This window comes from Camponotus vicinus, unplaced genomic scaffold (assembly GCF_025532165.1).
Source record: "Camponotus vicinus isolate PSW18456_S1 unplaced genomic scaffold, iyCamVici1.0 SCAF_5, whole genome shotgun sequence".
NCBI lineage: Eukaryota > Metazoa > Arthropoda > Insecta > Hymenoptera > Formicidae > Camponotus > Camponotus vicinus.
In genome coordinates, this window is record NW_028141977.1 from 881,279 (window position 1) to 904,119 (window position 22,841).

Sequence of the window (22,841 nt, forward strand, 5' to 3'; positions counted from 1 at the left end):
GCGGCGAGATATGTATGTTGCGCGTATCAATCTTGTTAGATTAATGAAGCCGGTGTTTTCCGGTTTTTCGGTGCAGCCGTGATCCGCATTGCCGGCTGGATTCGACGGTGGAAGAGTTGTACGCGTGTACTGAAACTTTTGCGAGCCCTCGGGCGCTACGGAAAAACGAAGCGGAAAAATGGCCCTCGTTGCATTCGCAACCGCCTGATAATTCGATTGTTTGTTGGCGGGTCGACGCAGCGACGACCCGTTTCTTGTGCAGGCTCGTAAAACGCGTAGCGTTCTCTCTACGTGCTTGCCGATTCCCTTTGGCGGCCGAAGCGCCGTTAATTATTCCCACGGTGCCTTAAGGCGAATTTACACGGCTCGCTCTTGACGATCATCCCGGATGAATCGACCAAAGTGAATGCGTTGCACGAATGCGTTTTTGTTTAGACTTTTTAAGCCAGGCAAGAGGACAGACATATATCCTCTCAGCTAGAAATGTGGAGTTTTTAATAAATAATAAGTCATATTAAAATCTACGTTTGTAAATTCGAAAAATGGCATACTTTTATACGCGGTGATAATAAATGTTAAAATATGATTATTCAACATTTTACAAATCTGTCTCGACTTTTAATTTGCGACAAATTGCGTTTAATTTAATGCTTAATTTGATTTCTATTTTTAATAATTATATTTTCTGTTATATAGAATTTGTTGCACATGATTATTCTTTTTTAAAATTATTATTGTACAGAAATCTTGTTTTGCTTAGAAATATTTATTTGATTGATTATACTTATCTTTTTAAATTTAATATTTTCTTATGAGAATTTTAATATAATTCATAATAGACTCATAGGCTCTTTTTCGCAGAGTTCTATAATTTCAATGATATGTTATAAAAAAGTTCTAACAATTAATACTAAAACGATGAAATTAAAAAGGTTGGTTTATTTGTAGCAATTTTTTAGTTCGTGACTGAAAATTTTTGAAGTTTCTATAAATTAAAATTGTTTCACCGACAGTAGCAGTAACAGTGATGACGGTGGAAATTTTCTCAGATTGATTAAAAAATTTTTACAGAATTTACATTTCCTGAATAACTCAAGAATTTTCTTCCAACACTATGAATTATAATTTAAATTCATTTTGTGATTGAAATAGAACAGTTATTATAAATTTTCAAAGAAACCATTAAACGAAAACATTCCATATTTTAGGATTTCTATTTTTTAACAGTGTCAGAAGTCTCTTTAAAAAATTTTTAAAATTTTTAGAAAAAGAGCTAAAAGATCATCATCAATTATTTTATATCCAAATTTATAAAATGTGATTATAATTTCATTAACAAATAATTATGATTAAAACTTGGTGCATCATTATTATGTTTAAAGCTATCATTGGTTTAATTCAATTTTCCTTTGTTGTGCCAATCTTATGCGTAATGCCGCAATCTAGAAAGGAACAGCGGGTCGTTAATTCAATGATATTTAACTCGGATTGTCTATGCGACTCGGCTCAAGAGTAAACCGTGCATATTCGCCTTCGACGTGTATACGCGAATGAGACTCAACGCTCGTTAGTATTTTACGCTACGAGTCCGACTACATAGGGTCAACTTTTTTCTTTCCGTGACCGTCCTTCCTCTCTCAGCGTTATCCCATATATTGCTAACGCATTCTCTCTCTTGCAGTGCCGCGACTACTGGAATAAATCCCGCGCGGGCTCGTCAGTGGGGACTTTTTCCGAATTATTCCGCGGAACAGGAGGAACTCGGTACCGCCCGCGCTAATCCCGCATAAACCGTCGCGACTTGCGGCGAGGTATTTTTCGCGGGAGCCGCCGTGTAATGCGCGTGACGGCAGATGGAAAATCTGAAAATGCGGCAGCCGGATGAGAGACCGGGATGAGCGAGACCGGGTTGAACGAGACGAGAGGGTGCACGTCCCATGTCGATATTTGAAGGAAAAAAACGTTGAATAGACAGCTGAGTATTTTATTATACACACACACACACACACACACACACACACACACACACACACACACACACACATGTGAGTTTTTTGAAATGTACAAGTTCTTTTCTTTATATATTGTATACGTGTTCTTTTGATTTTTGAGTATTTAAAAGCTTTATAGATTGTGAAATATTCTATCATTGAAAGAATTTTATGCAAAAGGAAATAAAGAATCGATTTAATCATTTTTAATAATAGATGTTTTGGAAAACATTATTTTTAAAAATACTTAAAAAGAATTAAGTTGTACTTATATTTTATAATAAAGTCTAAAAGGCGAAAAAATAGTTCTATGTTTCAATCTATACCTTTTATATAAATATAATTTGGTAAAGTATAAATATTATTGTATAAGATGTTTTAATAATTAAATCTTAAGTTTATATATTATTATTATATAATTTATACCTATTTTTTTTACATGCAAAAATTGACATAAAAAAGAAAATTTAAATTAATAACATGTGAGTATAAAAATTTAATTTATATAAAACCGTCTACTAGTTCATGCATAGAAAATTATAATTCTGTATAGATTTTTCATATAATTCAGAAATTAAATATATAGAAAATGATACATTTGGCAATGATAGTTGTTACGGTCTTGTATTTTCATACAAGAATATAAATATAATTTAATGAAGCATGTGTTGAAACTTAATTAAATTGTTGTCCGATATTTGCATCGGACGTGATAGCATTTGCAATTCTTTCTTGATTGACAGATAATACATTTTACATCTATCGTGTACACAGCGGTTTGCAGCATCCATTAGTAGATTTTACCGTGGCACTCACCGCCAACGAATTCATTTAACGCTGGAAAATAATCCTTTATAATCCCCTCTCCACGGAAGCCACCCTAAATGAGGGAACCATTCCGTAAGCTCTCCATGTGCGCCAACGTATTTTAAAATAAGTAATACCGTCAGTGAAGTACGTTTGTGCGATTATAATGTGTTAGCACTAATTTATTTCCGGTCCGTGTTCACCATGATTATCTTATTATATCGTTTAAACGTAAAATTTTGTATTTAGTCATGCATCGTTGACATTTCGAAATTATTCAAAAGACATTTTAATACGTACTATTTTAATGCGTTTTAAAATAACAGTTTCGATAAATTTCATACAAAATATTATACTTTAAAACTGTATTGTAATAATTTAGTTTTAAATTTAATTATTTCTATTTTTAATTGACATTGAAAGATGGAACATTTTGCAAAATAATTCTCAAAATAATTTGTCTTAATATAAAACAAAAAAAATGTAATCAACACATTGTTATCAATCGATGCGTCGAGTTTGATTCTTAAAATCGATATAAAAATATTTCAGATCTTATCCAACTCTTTGTCTTCTAAAAGAAATAATTGTATTGCTTGCGTGCGTCCAAAGGACGTATAAATAAGCATAGTAAAATTAAAATATTTCTAAAATCGTAAAGTGCATTAAATACATTTGATGTAAACGCAAACATGATGGATGGCTATAGAAATCTTCCTTCTGAAAGAATTCTGTCCATGCCGGGTAAAGAGGCTGCCGCCGAAAGATTCATGGCCGTGTCAGCTGATAGGTTAAGCAGCCAGATTTTTCATGTAAATTTCTGTGATAAATTATATTCTATATTTAGATATTTTATATTATATACTTGTATGTGTGCATATACTTAAGCACCGTATGCGTAGAATTTTATCTTCGCGGTCTTCGGTACATTATCAATGCTTGTCAAACAAATTTTTGTTACTCAGAACGATGGTGACAGATTTGACATAGTAGTAATGTCGTCCTCGAGAGGTTTCAAATATTCTACTTTGGTCAAACCACCAGAAACATATTTACGTATTTCCATCCGCGAAGTTCTTGACGGCGTGTAAAAGTTCAATAAAGACTTTGACACGCAAAAAATAAATTTTCGCTGGATTACATGCCCTTATATGTCGTTATTGCACAAAAGATAAATACTAATCATAAACAAATAGAATTTTTTATCATAGTATGACATCCGATAAATGCAAGAGATATGAATATTTTAAAAATAAACCAATTATTTAGATAAATAATTACAATAATGCAATATTAATTACGAATGATAAAAATTAAAGTATTTATAAAGAAAAAAAGTGAAAAGCAGTTGCACAGAAAAACGCAAAAAATATAACTTTTCGTCAGATATTTTAGAAAAATTAAAAAGAAAATGGCATAAGAGCCAACGCGCGATAGTTGGAGCGCAGAGATTATTGATTACTTGAGCCAAATCTCTAATTATTAAATTTATTTTAGAAAATTTTTATTTTAATTAATGTAGAGTGTGTTTCATATTGCAACAAGTGTGGTCAAGATACTTAGTTTTGTAAACAGATTTTTCCGTATATTCTTAATTAAGCAAAAGTATTCCTCAAATGTTCGCGTTTTGAAACGAAATAAGAGAATGATTTGTAAATATTTTCTTCCTTCCTCTTAAATATTAATTTAGAAATGTATGTCGCCGTTCCGTCGGCGTCCTCATTACAATCCATCGGACATCATAATAAAGACAAATCGAGATCCGTAGAAGATGCTCTCGTAACGAAATTTTATTTTAAAAGATCGATCTTCCTTAAGGAGAGCATCGACGATGTAAACGAGGTATGACGCGAGAAAAATGAGCACTCTGAAATCAAGGGTCGCGGGGATCACGAAAGCGTTCAATTTATTTTATTTTTCCCAGACATATACATGTATATATCGCCCATAAATTCAGTGCATTGTACTATTAATTTTGAGAAGAATTTTTTTCCAACAGATATATATTTTAGTTTTCAAATACCATCGAGTTTGATACAACATTTAAATTTCAAAGGAGAAAAAATGCGAAAAATGCAAAAAAAAACCGTATGATTATAAGCAAAATTTATTAAACGTCAAACTGTTAAAAAATAGAAAAGGTTTAATTTGCATTTATGAAATTATATTTCGCAAAATATGATGTTTTATTTTGGTTTTATTGCAGCGGAATATAACAGACAAATTGCAGATTTCTCACAGTGCATCAACCATTTTTACCCCAGAGAAATGCAAAACTAGAATAAATGTTGCAAAATCAGTTTTAGCTAATCATGACAAGCAAAATTTTAAAAATCATCCTGCAAAGTGCAAGCGTAAAGAAGACCATCGCGAAATAAATCGTGAACAATATCAAATCTTGAAAATACCAAAAAAGAACACAACAGTATCTATTACAGAGAAATCATTAACCACCAATTATGTTTCTAATAGAGATGAATTATTTGTTGTCTTGAAACATGTTTTATCCTTGGATTATTCGTATAGCAATATTTATAATCGAAATATGAATGCAATTAGTAAAAGTATAAATCACATAAAACCTATTTCGAGAAGCTTTACGTTCCTTCGTGAAAAGAAATTTTCAAAACTTATATTCGCGATTCAATAATTTAATAAATCAGATTTTTCATTAAACTGATTTTATTATTATAAAAATATAAAAGTATTATTACATATTGTAATATAATTTTGTCCCTTTTTGTTTATATACATATACATGTATATATATATACAGGGTGTCCCAGGTATCTTCCGTCCAAAAAAAAAGGCAGATTCTCTGGCCAATTTAAAAACGATTTTTCCTCAGCGAAAATGTCGCGGCACTAATAGTTTTCGAGTTATAAACGATTGAAAATAAAGGGTTTTTTGCAAACTAAGGCTTATGGGAATAAAATATTAATAAAGTCACATTCTTTAGTTAATTTTAGGTAGAGTTTACTTTAATAGAACTTTAATTTAAGGCTTAGTTAGAAAGATACATGATGACAAAAATTGGGAATATGCAAAAAATAACACAGGCCCACAAAAAAAAAAAGTGTCTGACCTCGGCATGCAAAGCATGTTTTCTTACGTATTTTTTTGCGCTGAATCCAAATCTGAAGTCAAAATGGGGGGTTCTCCGGGCCGATTTTGAGTAAATAGCTGTTTAAAGTAAAAAAATTCTGAAAATTAAACACCTAATCTATCATTTTTAAATAAACAATGTACCAAGACCATTTGAGTCTTATTACCCAGAAGACAAAAGGCCCACAGAGCGAGCATTTTGACCCAATAACTCAAAAAACCATAAAGGTGCTATAATTATGCTATAATTATAGCACACTTAGCAAGGATGGACCCACCTGCCTTGGGTGGGAGGGGGCGTATCATATGTTATTGGTATGAAAAGAGTCTTCAAGCTAAAAAAAAGGTCTCAACTAACACAAAAAGTTTCATTTTCATGATACATCCAGGAGCCTTGGGAGGGGGGGCGATCACCCTCATTGCCCCCCTTTCCCCCTGGATCCGTGCTTGACACTTAGCTCAGGCTTCCGGTGTGCCTGGGGCTTAGGAGTTATGTAATTATAGTCAGCTCAAATTTAAACTGAGGCTCTCATTCTATGTAAGATCTGATGATGATTGTGTTATATATCCTGTTTAGATTTGAACTGAGGCCTCTGACCTGGCTGGGGTTTATGGTTTTTTGAGTTATTGGGTCAAAATGCTCGCTCTGTGGGCCTTTTGTCTTCTGGGTAATAAGACTCAAATGGTCTTGGTACATTGTTTATTTAAAAATGATAGATTAGGTGTTTAATTTTCAGAATTTTTTTACTTTAAACAGCTATTTACTCAAAATCGGCCCGGAGAACCCCCCATTTTGACTTCAGATTTGGATTCAGCGCAAAAAAATACGTAAGAAAACATGCTTTGCATGCCGAGGTCAGACACTTTTTTTTTTTTGTGGGCCTGTGTAATGATCTCCCTCGACATTTTCGCTGAGGAAAAATCGTTTTTAAATTGGCCAGAGAATCTGCCTTTTTTTTTGGACGGAAGATACCTGGGACACCCTGTATATATATATATATATATATATATATATATATTGCAATTATATATGCATGTATATAGAAAATTATTGTGAGGATATTAAAAAAAGGGGCATAATTCGAGGGGGGTGGAATATATCGATAGATTTTCAAGGTATTTGTCCATAAGCGCTTTACATTTTCGCAGAATACGCTCTAATGACCAGAGGCGCTCGGAGCATAAAGTCCGAGATAGGCTTTGCGAACAGTTTCTGATTGAATAGTAAACTGAGACTCATACGCTCGCATTAGCGTACAGAGAATAATCCCCCAGACGCAGCTGCCAACGTTTATATAACCTCTCTCCCTTTCAGTCACTATCTGCGTAGCAATATTGCGAGCAGCCAATTACTATGGGGCAACGGACGTCAATTATAACGACTCGCTCGTAACAGGGTAGCTAAGTCGAAATGCAAATACGACAAAGTAGAGAAACCGAATACGAAGAAAATTTGACATTTCACTGTACAAATTAATTATTTCAAAACATTTTTACAGAAATATTTTGATTACGTAGATATGTGTAAGGGATGAAACCGGAGAAGAAGATGGGTAAGATGAAAATTTTAATTAGTTAAATAAGTAGAGCATCTTATTTAATTAATTAAATTTTATTTATTTATAAAGGATACTGAGAGAAACAATGTAACAGAGCATTTTTAATTTCTTAGATTCAGATATTTATTTAGAGTCTAGATATCCCTATCGTTTATTTTTCACCATCTGAAGTTCAAGATACGCAGCAACTCTTTTTATTTTCTTACAACTTTTATGCTACGGCTGTTTTTTATTCCTTTTTCTTCTTCGTAATATTCTTATTGTTTCTTTTTTATTCTTACGGCGGAAATTGAATGCTGCGGGAGGAAACTGATGAAACGAATCAACGAGACAACAGAAATTTTGCGAGACATTGCAGAATGCAGCGATTACTTTTTGTTTAAAAGAAAAAAATTATATTACGAGAATTATTCGTGTCGTTCGAAGAAACATATTCCTATGGTTGTAAAGTAATGTAATTGGTAATAAATCAAAAAGAAGGTAATACGGAAGAGAAAATGCCAATGCAAAACTGATATAAGAGAGCTGAGGGAAATTATTACAGATAAATTAATTATATGTATAATAATATGCAATTAGCACAATCACGCGATAATTTAAATACTTGTATAGAAAAAATATCCAGCTATTTAAAATATACGACGACTTTTCATTAGCGCAAATTTAATGTAAGCTTACAAATTTTATTCAGTTAATTGTTAATTTTTAAATTAAATTAATTCATACCGTGTAATTGTCAACATTAAATAATTTTATTTTAATTAGTTTATAATTTAATTTTTCGTCAAAGAAAGAACCAATTACAAAGCTCCTGCAATTGAAACCGGTAAAATCTCAATCTCACTTTGAACTTGGCTAAATTTTGGGACACCCACTATAAACGTTTGATATGCTACATGTTTGCTGAAATTATATTTGAAACGTGGTTTATGCAAGTCTTTTCCTATCGTGAAGCACATGGATTTGCGGCATGTGAATTCAAGCGCAGCGAACGTATTTGCAAAAGGGAAAGCTTATATTCGCTTAATTTCAGTCGTATTTGCGTTAATAAAGTTTCGTTATTACGCTGTTCCTGTTTATTCTGTTTTGAAGGGAGTCGAACGCATGCTCGAAGGATAATTCGTCTGGTAATTCCTCGAACGTGCTGCAGGCAATGCATCGCTAGTACGCACACGCATGCCAGCATTATTCCTACATCCTAATACCCCGCGCTGTCCTTTGACATAATATTTGGAAAATTATATTCCGCATAAATCTCTCGCGTATATATAATAATTTCGACAATTTTTTGCGATTCAGAGAAAATTAAATTTGAAAATTCCATGCATTGTTTAAATCATGCTTTTGAAGGTCTGTTTACTGAAAAAATATATCGATTAAAATATTTTAATTTAAATTTTTACTGATAAGCTGAAATTTCATTTCGATGTTGGAAATCAAATAAAAGATATTAATTTGGAAAATGTCAATAATAATTTTTTCTTTAAATTACGATTGATAATTATTATTTTATCGATTTACGACCGACGTCATTATATGAAATAAAGGGATTCTTGATAATCGGTATTTATATCAAACTTACAAAAACGACTGCAAGCGATGAATTTCTGACATTGTATCTCAGTTTTCCTCGAATATCCATGATATGAAAGTTGTTTCTCAAGGAATAAACTTGTTGGCGAATTTGGTGTGTTCCAGAAAGTTGTTAGCTTCATTTTGCAAGTTAAAGGATCCAGTTGCTCATTGTGAGTGTACGTCTAAATTTAATGCGAACGATATTCGCCTTTTCTCGAAACGTGTTGTTAACAATGCTTGAATGTAATATGAAGTACGAACATTACAAATTGTTAGTATAATCATCTCTCAATTTACATGTGTGTAACGCAGCAAATATTAAATTTCAATAATTGATTATTAATGGGTCCATCAAATCAATAATGCATATATGTCGTGGCATTTCTTTTTATAAATGTAAATTTTTATAATTAAATCAAATGTTATTATCAGAGAAAGACATATCCACAGTTGGAGATTATATAACGTGTAATAAAAGTAACGGTTTATAGTTATAAAATTAAATGTCGAGCAATCGAAACTATGATGTAATCGTAATTAAATGAAAGAGAATTTTCCTCATATTATTTCACATGATTTAGCGAAGTTTCGAATGAGAGAATTCTTAATGAAACAGGAGTCTCTCTTCTCTCTGTCTTCCTCCCTTCTCGAAATTCCTTCGAGGAAACGAGTTTCGTTCAAAAGAGTCTCACCAAATGTTTGCGTCTTCGTATCACTGTAGAAGAACGACTGTTTTACAGGGGTCACTTTAAATCGAGAGCATCTTTTGCCGCTGGCACTCGCATCCGGCATCGGCTACAGGAATCTCAATAATTTCTCGCAGACTGCGACGTCGCGACTGGTCGTCGCAGCACGTCTTTGAGCACAGGTTCTTTCGTTCGCGGTCTCTGGGAGGGAAAGCGACTTTGCCCGCAGTGTAAACAACCGGGCGCAATTTCCCGTCGTTTCTTGAAAGGCGTCGGAAAGAAGACTCACGAGGAAAAACGGACGGCCCCTGTCGCGAAGAAATTCATAGTCGGAGTGGAAATGTCGGTCTCCTCTGTTATTTAAAGCCAAGTATCATTCTCTCGCGTAAAGATTTCCTTCCACTCTTTCCTGTTGAACGAAGATGGAAAATCAATCTTCTCCCATCAGTTCGTTTAACTTTATCAACAAAAATACTTTTCTATAATTCACGTCATGTGATTGACGCGTATAAATTTAGATTTATCTTTTTAAAAAAAGAGAAGTTTTATGCGGCTTTAATATATTCTTTTATAGATTTATTTTATTGAGCATATAAAATTTATAATTATTAAATTAATTTTTATTTTAGCAATAGATAAAACAAATTTTAAATTATTTATTTAATAAAGGTTGGGTCACATTAAAATATTTTTTGGGCACGATGTTATGTCAGTGATCTATACCTTGCTTTATCCTATCTTTTTCTCTATTACATATATTTACTGCCGAATAAGGGATTGCCTCAATAAGGGATTCATTAAGCTCTAGTTGGACATTCATTATATTTTCCGTGTCTTACCTCGCAGTGATAATTAGCGGTAATTATTAGTGCCGAGTCGCGCGGCATCGATCAACACTTGATTAAATTGAGCAACTCCGCGTGAAAGCTTCGGCGAAGAATCGAGCCGTGAAACGGCAGATTTTAACGCCTTCTTGAAAATCTATGTGGGACATCCCCGACCGACCCCATGATCCACTCTCCCTCCCACGCATCCTCGTCTTCTCACCCCCTCCCGTGCACGCTCCATAATCTTTCACGGCAAAGACGTGACGAAAAGGGTCCAATATCGCGATAGTAGCGAAGTGCTAGGTCGATTCCCGTCCTCATCTTAAGCTTATCGCTCGTTATCCCTACAACTGCCGGCACTTTGCATAATAAAACACTACGTATGCCGAACTGCCGCGGTAATTCCGGTGACCCGAATTATGAGGAACAATGAGATCGCTTCAATTATCCGCCAGCAGGCTCGTTTATTCCTATCTGCGTTTTGTTACGCTCATCTTATTCCTTTCATATATTTTTTTTCACCATACTCGAGAAGAATTTACGCTACATATCTCGTACATATCGAGTGTGAGTGTGAATGTGTGTCTATACAGGAGATATAACTTCTCGCTCCGTTAAAGATAAAACGTTTGGACTGAATATTATTCGAAGTAATTCTCTCTCTTGCCTTTAAGCACCTTATTTTGTAAAAGTATAAGGGATATTTTAACGATCAGCTGAAAATGTGCTAAGTTGATAGATATACCATCAAGGATCACAAGATAGGTTAAAATTGTTCCTTTTGAAAGTAACTCCTCTTTTGAGAACAGTTAAATAATTTCTCAGAACAATACTTGAAAATACAAACATAATGGCAATAATAGTAATGATAATAATAATAATAGAGAGAGAAAGAGGAGGGAAAGAGAGTTTGTGTAAAAGTAGATTTTTTAAATATTTGATATAATAAAATGTAAATTTAGCTACCGAGAGTCACATTTTATAAAGTGACTTAGGTATTCATTTTCACATTTAATATTTTTCATCTTCCGCAAAAGACTGGAATTACTCTCGTTTCCGATGTTATTTATATTTTACATTATATACAGTTTTTTCAGCTATTCCGTTTTGCAGCATTATACATATTATTAATAAAGAATGCAAGGATATTTTTTTAATATACTTGAAGTGACGCAAATAAATTTGAGGATTGAGTATACAATGTCAACAGCAGCATCCTTACGTTTTAATAATAATTATATGCAGACTGTACGTGGATCTCTGAAGCAGTTTATTCACTACATACGCGAATGCGGAGAATACACGTCTCTTTCTCGAAATCATTCGAGCGAGATGAGCACTCTCAGTTATTACAAGTAGAACAATGATCTTAGCCGGATACGACACGGCATACTTAATGGCCCGGCCTGCGAGGTGCAGCGAGACAAGAAAGGGCGGAAAACTCATCTCCTTTTGCCTTTTGCGATAAGCAGCTAAGTCTGAATCCGTATTTGATAGAAGGCATTCATCCGTAAAGGAATTTAAGTATTATTCGTGAATGAAATCGGTGATAATAACCTTTGTTCGTGATATTAGCCGGAGAGAAAAAGCGAGGTAGGTGGATAAATTATTTTTTTCCGGGATAGTATAAAGGATGGATTATAAAATTAAGCAAGTCCGATATCTGATAAGAGTCAAATATAAAATTTAATGAAAAATAGATAATACAAGGGAAACGAGAAATAGAGATTCGGAAAATGTATTTTATAGATCATCAACCAATATTTTTTTTTTCGATGATTTAAGGAGATTATTTTACATTTGTATTTATAAAGAAATTTCAAGGAGGAAGCAATGAAAATAGATATGCAATAATGCTGACTTTTTTACATTTTTAGAGTTTAATCTTATCTGCTTTTTGAGTGCAGAGTCATGCTTTGTAAATTATGCAAGCTTTAAAATCTTCAACGTATGTGTAAAATAGAAAAATCTCGCACTCCTCTCGTCTTTCGTAAGATCATAGGAGAAGAACGAAAGAGAGATATGTGTCGGGACAAAAGTAGAAAGAAACTTTTCGAATCCAGTCTGAGTTATCTCTGTCTCTTTATTCGAGAAGGGGAAGAGGGAGAAAGCGTTTCCGTTATTGCTATTCTTCCTTCCGCCAACCTTTTTAATGCATTGAACGGACAACTCAGACGTTTAAATTGCTTCGTTAAATCGGCGAAGGCGCCGTCATGGTTTCTCTTCGTCTTCTTGGCATCCTTTCTCTCTCTTTCTCCCTCGCCCTGCTTGTCTGTCTGTTTGTCTCTCGTCCATCTTTATAGTCGTCAGTAGCATCATCCTCGTCGAAGAAACGTTCGGATAAAGAAAGCATGAATAATGTAATCCGTATAATATCAGGCGGGTAGGAAGGCTTGACATAACCAGATATAACACGAGGGTGCATCTTTGGTGGGTTAATAAACGGGAAAGAGACTTCGCGCGCAGACATCGAGCATTTTCTCGCTCGGTTGGATTCACGCCAGATGATGACTTCTTTCCTTCTTCTCCTGCATTACACTCGCGACTTTATTGCTGTGAACTAAGCGACTTTTAACATTAGTGTCCTTTTTCGTAATTTCGAAATAATCATAAACGAAAGAAGTGCCTCAATGACTTGTATTGCTGCTGGTTAAATAATATATTATTTTGTATAAAAAGTTGATTACGAAACAATATGTCAATACTAATTATCGTCAGTTATAATTAATTACATTTTTTCTCCACTTGTTTACGCAATAATTAAAATTATAAAAGAATGGAACATTTTATTCAGTAGATTTATGAATGATTTAGTTTTATTAAGCAGAATTATTTGCGATAAAACTTTTTTAACAAGATTGATTCGTTCGATTAACTTAAAATGTTTTAATTTCAACTTTCTCTTTCTTCCTTCTTTTACATATATATGTGTATGCGTGTGTATGTGTATATGTAAGCATTTTTATTTTTTTAATTCTTTAATTCTTTTCTGGATTAAAAAAACTTTAGTTAAAATTTTTTTAATTAAAAAATTTTAGATATAACACTTCATTGCAACAATTTTTAAATATAATACTCTATGCAATTAAAACCATAAGAGAAAATCAGTCAGTTTTCTAAAAATAATTTAATATACTTTGAAAATTTGTGGCTCTCTTTCCCTACGTTTCAGAAATAAAATTTTAAATTATATTTTCAAATTGTTTCTCATTTCTTCTTGCCTTTTTTTCAATCTTGCTCCAACAAATGGAAAAATATCCATTTAGCATCAAACTGCATCCCGCCGAGACATTTATTGAGAAGGAGATTTAAGGTTACATTTCTTAAACATTTTTTCAACGTACATGTGTTAGTATGTCTCGAGTTTTGCATAGCTCGGACGATTTAAACGTCGCCGATAGCGGTTGGTGCTTGGATATACAACCGACATTAATCCCCCCACAAAAGGCTGCGACTACGTCAGCGACTCTCGCGTAATCTGCGATTCTCAGCGCTTGGCGCCCTTGTCATCCTCGTCGTCGTCGTCGTCGTCGTCGTTGTACTCGTCTCGTCGTCAAGTGTGTACCGTAGCAGAGAATAGTGCCGACCTGCTCTTCGTGTTCTTCACTGCAGACGGGAGAAATTGCTTGCCTCCAATGCCGTTCGAACCTCTTCCCATGCGATGCGGTTTGCGGTGCTTTCCGCGATGCGCATTGAAAGCGATAAATACTACGTTATAGACACATTAATCGTGACTAATTGAGACGTAACGTTCACGTTTTAATCCTTGATTTATCTCGCTGTAATATATTTATCTCGCTGCAATAATTGCAAAAAATTTGGAATTTGATTATATGTATATATTAATAAAAAAATTAAATATAAACAATATATTAAATAATATTTTTAATTATTATTTAATTATTATCTAAATAATATTAAGCAATATATTTATATATATAATATTATATTATATTACGCAAATAATATATTTTTTGATAAATACTGAAAACTACGACAAACAATGCAACGTGAAATAATCGATGCGATACCGATGGGAAATCAATGTATCAAAGGATTAATTCGAACTCCATACTTTCCTTCTGTTTATTTTATGCGACAAGACAGTTTAATCAATCATTCTGTTTCGCGATAATGTGCAAACGTTGGAATATTGATACTTGAAAATTATTAATAAATATATATATATATATATGTTTACTCCAATATATATATATCTCACACAGTTTTTGTTCCCGCAGCTCTTATCATCTTAATGAAGCATATTCCGATACATCGTTATCGGTCCACGACCTCAGGCGAATTATGGCGTACGTTAAATCGCATCGCGCCATTATTCCGCTACAGTAACGCGACGCGGAAATCCCCTTTTCACGGATAGATCGTGCGATAGATCGAGCGATAGATCGCTTTCGATCGACCGATGATGGTGGGCAAGATTACGTTAAATCGCGGGGGTGTTATGAACCAAGTAAGACGACTCGCGCGCAATTCGGGACAATTTCGGGTTTAGTGGTTTCTGCTATTTGCACGGGAAATTGCGCCTGCTGATGTCACATCCGTTAACCCTCCACTTCGCGGAGCGCCCAATTGTTCGGCTCGCAGCCGCCGGTCGATCATGGATATACCGCGCGACCATAGCGCTCGCATTCGCGACTCGAGCTGGAGAATCAAGGGGGAGGGGAGGAGAGAGGGGAGCCAGGGGAACAGGAAAATCTGTTCCCTATCTATATCGAATGCTCCCGTAAGGTCAGGCACTTGACATCGTTCCGCGTTGACGGTCCCCTTATCTGAAGAACGAGAGCGCTCTTGTTTTCCTATTTTCTAGACCCTCTCTGCGCGGATCTGTTCAGATGTTTTCTGATCGATCCGTAATTTTAGCAAACAATCTCTCTTTTTTTTTTTCTCTCTCTCTCTCTCTCTCGCCATCTCTTCCCTTCGCTCCATTTATTAGGCGACATACATTGTAACGTAATATGTATACGTTGGAAAAAGTCTGATGCGTTTTCGTCACAACATGTCTCTGCAAATAAGAGAGGAAGGCTCTTAATATGTTTTCCGGTGCAAATTTTTCCTTGTCAATCTACGTTAATACTCTTGGTCGGTGATTGTACAATTCAGCAGATATGATAAATCTTTTTTATACTTTACGTGCTATTCTATAGGTCGTGCGTGATAAAAGATTACGTCATTATTTACGTCGCTAGAATGAATATATGATAGTGGAATTGATATACGACAACTGGAAGGGTCAGTTACTCTTTTCTATACGAAATATATATTTAAAAAAGTATAAATATAAAAAATATATACATTCTTTTACAGAAACTATAGTAATAAGATTCCTTTCATTATTCTCTTAACTCAATCAACGAGAAGTTTAAAATTTATGCATTGAAAATGGTAGAAAAGCTTAAAGGGGCGATTTACGTTAAGATGCTTGAATAACATATTAACAACAAGCATTGCATATTGAATCCCATTGCTGCATCTGAATCTAATGAAAGATGTATCGAGTGCGTTGAACCTCTCCTTATTTGCATTCTCTACATTTTTTACGTAACGCGTCGCGTTATACATGTATACGCGATCCTTCTCAGGGTAAAACCAATTCAATTAATGCGTCCACTTCGACATCGCGCGCACAGAGGTATCAGAGCATCCCTTTCGAAAAGCCGCTCCGCGTCTTCGTCTTTGCCTGCGACTGCCGGGTGCGCTTTGGCGACCAAGTACACGTCGTCACCAAATGGAATAATAAATCACTCTCTTAACGGCGAAATATCGCGCAGACGGTCGAGATTTTATGCAGCCAGTCTGCAGAATGCATATACTCCGATGCATTAATAGCAATCTCGTTGCATTCATATCCAGCTGACTTAATGGGACGTACGAAGGGAGGGAAGAGGGAGACGACGAGGAGGAGAGAGTGAGCGAATAGAGGGAATAAAGGTGAGAGGAGGAGCGGGGAATACGGGCTAAACCGTGAGAGAGAATGCAACGACAGTGAGCGAAGGGTAAAGGGTAAAGGTACCAGAACGAGAGAGACGCGGGGGAGGACAGTGGTGAGCGGGAGGGGAGCAGGGATAGAAAGACAGGGAGGGAGAGAGAGAATTCAATTCCACGGTCGATTATGCAGCCAGTCTGCCGGATTACTGCCGGTACGCGTTTCCGTTTTGCGCCGATGAAGGGATTACCTTGCGTGTATACTACATCCGTGCGGGTATGCACGGGACGCGCGCGCACGTGCACGCGAAACATCGCGTAACACGCGTAGCAATTTATGTGACACACACACATATATATATATAATTTACTATTTTAATATTTTAAGATAAAATAAAGTAAAAAATCCTAATGAAAAAAATCGAGACTACAGCAGTTTTTGAAAATTTGCCAATGATATTGCGTTCGCATGCTCAAGTTCATAATTACATTCACATTAAATCTGTCATCTGTTATCGATTTTTACAAGAAATAAATAAATAAATTATTAATTATTAATAAATTATTAATTATTAATAATTATTAATTAAATTGATTTCCACAGATACTTTTCTTATTAAAATAAAAATAAATTTTGTTTCTTAAATATGCGAAAATATATTAGATTTATATGTCTGTTTAAATATTAATAGTTAATCAATTATTTAAAAAAATTGTTATGTTTAAGCATATTAAATATTTCATAACATTTATAATTCATTAATTAGCTGTTTGTCACTTTAAATACTTATATACATAAGAAACAATAAAATCAGCTGTACAGTAAGAATCAATATCACCTGATTTGTAGAAATTAATAACAGATGACAGATCGATACGTATAATTACGCTTTTAAGCAATACATATTATATAATGTAAAGAAGCTTCTCTCTCCTCCTCGAATGACACTAAATAAAGTGCAGACTAAATAACGGAACTCGCGATAATTAAATCGAAATATGACAAAGAAATCTGAAAAATCAGATGCATTGTTAAGCTTGCAAATATTGGAGAAATTGAAAAAACTGAGAGACATAGTTATTCCATAAAATAAAAAGATAAAACTAGAGATAAAAACAAACTTGTCACGATAGTATATGAGAAGAAATATATTAGGTTAGTTTCGTTTTACCAACAGTACAAAACGATAAGTTGAAATAAATTAATGGGATAATATTTTGTTAAAACCGATATAAGGACTACATATTATGAGAGAAATTGTGTCACTGTATCTTATTAAGCGCGACGTAAATACTGCTCGTAAAAATCTAATAAAGAAAATTTATATGAACAGAAATAATGAGAGAGAGACGCTAATACAAAACAGAGACACAATTCTAGACTGTCAAGGAGAGATCCCGCGTTTAAAGCGAGTTCTTCTACCGTGAAAATGGTGACCGCATTCCGGTCGACGCAATATTTCTAACCGTGGCGAAACCGCGCGGGACATATATTCTCGCTAGGAGCGTTTATTAACGCTTTTTCTACTTGTTAATTCCAAGTAGCGAAATTGGAGCGCTCCATTTGCACTGAATCAACGTCACCAAGTCGCACCGGCGAATCAGCGGGGTTCGATGCGATAACTTTCGCGACACTCGACCGACAAACGAACAATAGGTCGGCAAGTTGAAGTCAATTCATTCGCGCTAAACCTAGAGCGTCCTTTTATTTTATCCCGAAATTCCTGCCGGCGAACACATCTCTCTCTCCCCGCGAATTTCCCGCGAGAGTAACGGTTAGAACGCGCGACAATCAGTCGCCACGATTTACGACGTGCAATAAACCTTTCACCGCGATCGCCTCTTATTATAAGCGTTCTCGTTCCGCCAGTTTGCACGACGTATTGGAAAAAAATATATCTACACGTGGTTGAAAAATAGGATTTAAAACCAATGGCGCGGAGAGAAAAGAGCTTGTAACTTGGCGCGCTCGTAAAAGTAACATGAGTCTCTACAGTTGTATAATAAGACCAAAAAATTACCATCTACAAAATATCAAGATATTAATCTGCGAGGCAAAAATATCTATATATTTTCGAAATCATAATGATTTCAAGCTTCTTCATATTTCTCAACTAAAAAATTGAAAGAGGATCACATTTCGAATCAATTCTTTCGTAGATAAAGTATGTCTTCATATGATATCAATTCATAGATTCATTTTGTTACTTTAATATATTTAATATATTTAATATATTTAATAATCCCTTGAAATTTCCAAACTCTTTTTCTCGACATTCTGTAGATACACTATACGCGAGTCGTTGCACAACCAGAACACCCGCATCTCTCTTCTTTTTTCTCCCGTCTTGCGTGGCGATAACCGCAAGAGTTATCATTGTTCAACTCGCTGGAAGTTGGAAAAAAAGAATTTATTTTTGCGGGAGAAGGTCGCAAGGGAGATTCCATCGGTTTTGCACGAGTGCAGCTGCACTCTATTTGGGCCTCTTTTTTATTTCTCACCATCGATTGCGAGCGCGCTCGTACTATTGCGCATTCGTGTTGTAACGTCGCTACACGTGCAATTTAAATGGCAATTAGTAACGCGTTACAATACATCCCAATTATTACGCGAACACTGTTACGCGAATATTTAATTATACATACATTATTACATTATAATTAAATTAAATTTGTATCACATACACGATAGCGAGATACCAGAAGCACATGATTCATGTAATATGTTCTGAAGTTAATTAATGCCAGTGTTAGCGACGCTTCCGAGCACGTGTACTTTTATATGATTAAGTAATGTCAAATAATTTCTACTTTCTACATACCTCGACTTTTAATTAACTGACCACAGAGATACGTGGACTTTATTAGGATTTCATGTAAAAAAAACTTATTTTCACTCATACGGGCAAAAATTTATTTAATCTGCTAATTATATGCTAGCAATAAAAAATCTTTTTAGATTCTTCCTCTTTTTCAATATTTATAGGCAGTAATATTTTATTTAATTTTTTCGCTTAGCACACATCTCACGTAATGATAATCATTGACGAATGACTGCAACTATATCTGAAAATTTGTAATCAATATAATTGTATCAATAGTTTGATAGTTTTACATCGAACAGCAAATATGTGAAAAAATGTAACTGTATTGTTTTTTCACATACTTTTCTTCTGAATTTCCAAATTTTATATTTTATACGTTTTTCTGTCATGCCATGTATATATTTTCTCCCTTTATATCCAAATTTATTTTCATTTATTTTATCGATATTTCGACTGATTAAAGTATTCGAAATATGTTTGATAACGCAAGCATTTCCAGAGCACAATGCATAAATTCGGTTGAAATAATGAAACTATAAATAAATGCATAATAATTAAAATAACAGTAAGCTTTTTGCTAATTACAAAACTAGTAATGTGAATATATTATATTAATATTGCTCACGATTGTTAAAAGATTAAAACAGCGATTATGCTTATATATTAAAATAAAAATATATAATTATTTCAAGTACGGAAATACAATATTGCGACATTCATGCGAATTTAATTAGATAATATTATAAATGATAATATTTATAAATGATTTTGACTTTATAAAGGCTGTTGTATAAACTTTGATAAAATTATAAAATTTTTAAATCGCCAATTTTTTTCTGTTAACTATATAAACATCGATTTTTATATCTTTCACAATATTTAATAAGAGAATAGAAATCTAGTAGTTTTACAAAATAAGAATATGTGAATTTACATCACACGTAAATTCACATGTGATTATTAAATTTGACAATTCTTAGTATGCAGTCACACGGTCCAAGTACATTCTGGATATGAAAGTGTTAATAATTAGACCCTTCAAATATCGTACGAACCAAGATTTCGTTCCTTCGCGATTAGCAACGTATCTCAACGAATAGGGAGACGGTACGTTTAATCGGCCGCGTGAGTTAATCCCTTCTTGCAAATTAACTCGGAGTAATCGCATCGCGAACGAGAGACATAAAGACCCTTTCCCGCGCGAGTTCGGCGAGGTAGGCAAGATTATTTGACGATGTTCGCGTATCGTTAACCCTTAAGAGAGCAGCGGGATTTCGTGTTTCAACATTATGATACGCCGCGAGCGCTTCCGATATTCTTCCGATTTTCTCATGCGCCCCCGAGGAAGAATAGGCAAAAAATTAAATTGCCGGAGGCAAATGGAATCCGAAGCGTCGGAACGGCGCGCTTTATCGCGTTTCTGAAAATTTATCGTCGTAAAATAACCCCAATGGATATCTCTATCGGTTGCATTGCGGCTGAAAAATTGGCAATTGTTATTATTGGCGCGCCACACCGTTGTTAGACGCTAGCTTTATGTTCGCAGCAGATACTCTTTTTTTGGCACTATATTATCGTTTCATTCGATTTTTATTATACATATGACCTTGTTGACCATATAACCTTAAAATATAACGTTAAAACGAGCAAAAAAAAATATTCGATACACAGGTTTTACAAGCATTTTTGTTAACATGTAAAAATATGTAAAAATAAATACCGAAACAGCATAAGAATAAAAAAATAAATTTTTCAGTTTAAATTTTAATTAAATTGAAATTTAATTTAGAAATTTAGAAATTTTTCGTATTCGAGAAGAGAGAGGAAAAATAAGACATTCAGTTTTTAAAAGAGAAGAGAATTATAAATGTTTAAGAATTGGAAGAATAATGTATAACACGTATATATGACTCGACTAAATGTTTAATAGTTGCTTTCAATGATAATCTTCTACGTATTTTTAATGATATAATTACCGTCTAATGAGATGGTAAGCTTCTTTTTATTATACCTAATTGTTGTAAATACCCCAGTATCAAACAAATGACACTTTAAACGTAATTAGCAGAAAATTCCACCAGCAAATATTATTCTTCCCTATAACGGCCATTTAAACTTAAGAAAAATTCATTGCAGCGAATGGCAAAAACTTGTTTGCAAAGAAGCCTCTTATCTTTAACAAAGTACCCCTGGGAAAACTTAGCCTGCTAGCGTAGCTATTTGAATTTAGTTCCTCTCTCTCTCTCTTTTTCTGAGAAATAATACGCAAATTTAAATTAATAGGAACTATCTTTATTGGTAACGTAAGAAATAAAAGTATCAAAGCGCGCAGAGAAATTTTGACGCTATTTCCAGATATTTAATTACATCTTAAGTTATCTATCATAAGAAAATGTTGAACAAAAAATACATTTAACTTGATTATATTTCAGAAGCGCTTCGAAAGTCGAGATTTAAATATTGAGAAAATCCAAGATGGAGATTTAAATTAAAGATTATATTAATTATATTAATTTTACTCTTTTTCTAATTACATGTACGTTTAAAAAATTGTCTAGTAATTTTGTAGAATCATTAATAACACGATTATATTTTGGTGTACATATAAACTCCTATATTTACATCTTTATCCAAAATCTCACGTAAGCCCTTAAATATAAGACTTGTAGAAAAAAGGAGCAGCGAAAGTGCTTTATTTTTCTCAGAAAAAATCCGTGGACTCGTGCAATTAGAAAGTAACAACAATTTTAATTACCGTGCAGCAGAATAGCCGCAACGCGGTCGACCGGTAACGAATCTCGCCAAGTTGTTCGTACGAGAGACGGAGGAGTTTGGGGGGGGGGGAGGGGGTTGGTCGGTCGAGCAGATAAAAGTAGCCCCCGTTAATAGCACGAGACAATGTAACGCGGGAGGATAATACCAATTAGGCGGCAGGACTAGCCAGTCGGCAGGATAAGGTTATTTATTTGACAAGTTAATTTATTCCGGATAAAAAGAGCTCAGCCGGCGAGATACTTCGCTGGATGTACGGCCTTAAATTAAAACCTTCCCTTCCCCTCCCCCTCCCCCTTCCACCCCCTCAATACGTTCTCCTGATGCAAGAAACATTGCTCCCGCTATCTTGCGCTCGCCATGTTTCACGAGTGCGCCACTTTAAGCCGCGCTCATGACGTACAATCCGCCTTGCTTCGGCTACTGTCGATGGATTAATTTGAATATCCCGAACCTCTCGCACACTTGCGACTCTTGCAAAGGAAGCGAGCACACGGCCGACTCTGTGGATTGATGAAACTGTCGATATTCTCGCGTTGCGAAGAAACAGAAGATTGTTTATTCCGTACGAAATATATAAAGCAGTTTTTTTTTATCAAGTGGCTGCTCCTTTATGCTATTCGTATTCGTCATGTTTCACTGATTGAAAACAAGTGCGATTGCAATATTCACGCCACCATTAATCTCTGTCCATTGTCAAACTTTTCGTTACGTATTATAATTAGGCTAACGGGAATACGTTGGGCAAAGT

General features: G+C 34.5%; 1 protein-coding gene across 1 annotated transcript in view; it reads left to right on the plus strand.

Annotated features, from left to right (window-relative positions):
* Nucleotides 1–3,393: 3,393 nt before the first annotated feature.
* The window catches only part of LOC145971828 (uncharacterized), a 28,674-nt gene continuing 9,226 nt past the window's right edge, over nt 3,394–22,841 (plus strand). The window contains exons 1-2 of the mRNA XM_083099888.1: nt 3,394–3,610; nt 5,005–5,362. Of these exons, the coding sequence (XP_082956014.1) occupies nt 3,491–3,610; nt 5,005–5,362 (478 nt within the window). The 5' untranslated portion in view covers nt 3,394–3,490. The remainder of the gene's footprint in view (nt 3,611–5,004; nt 5,363–22,841) is intronic.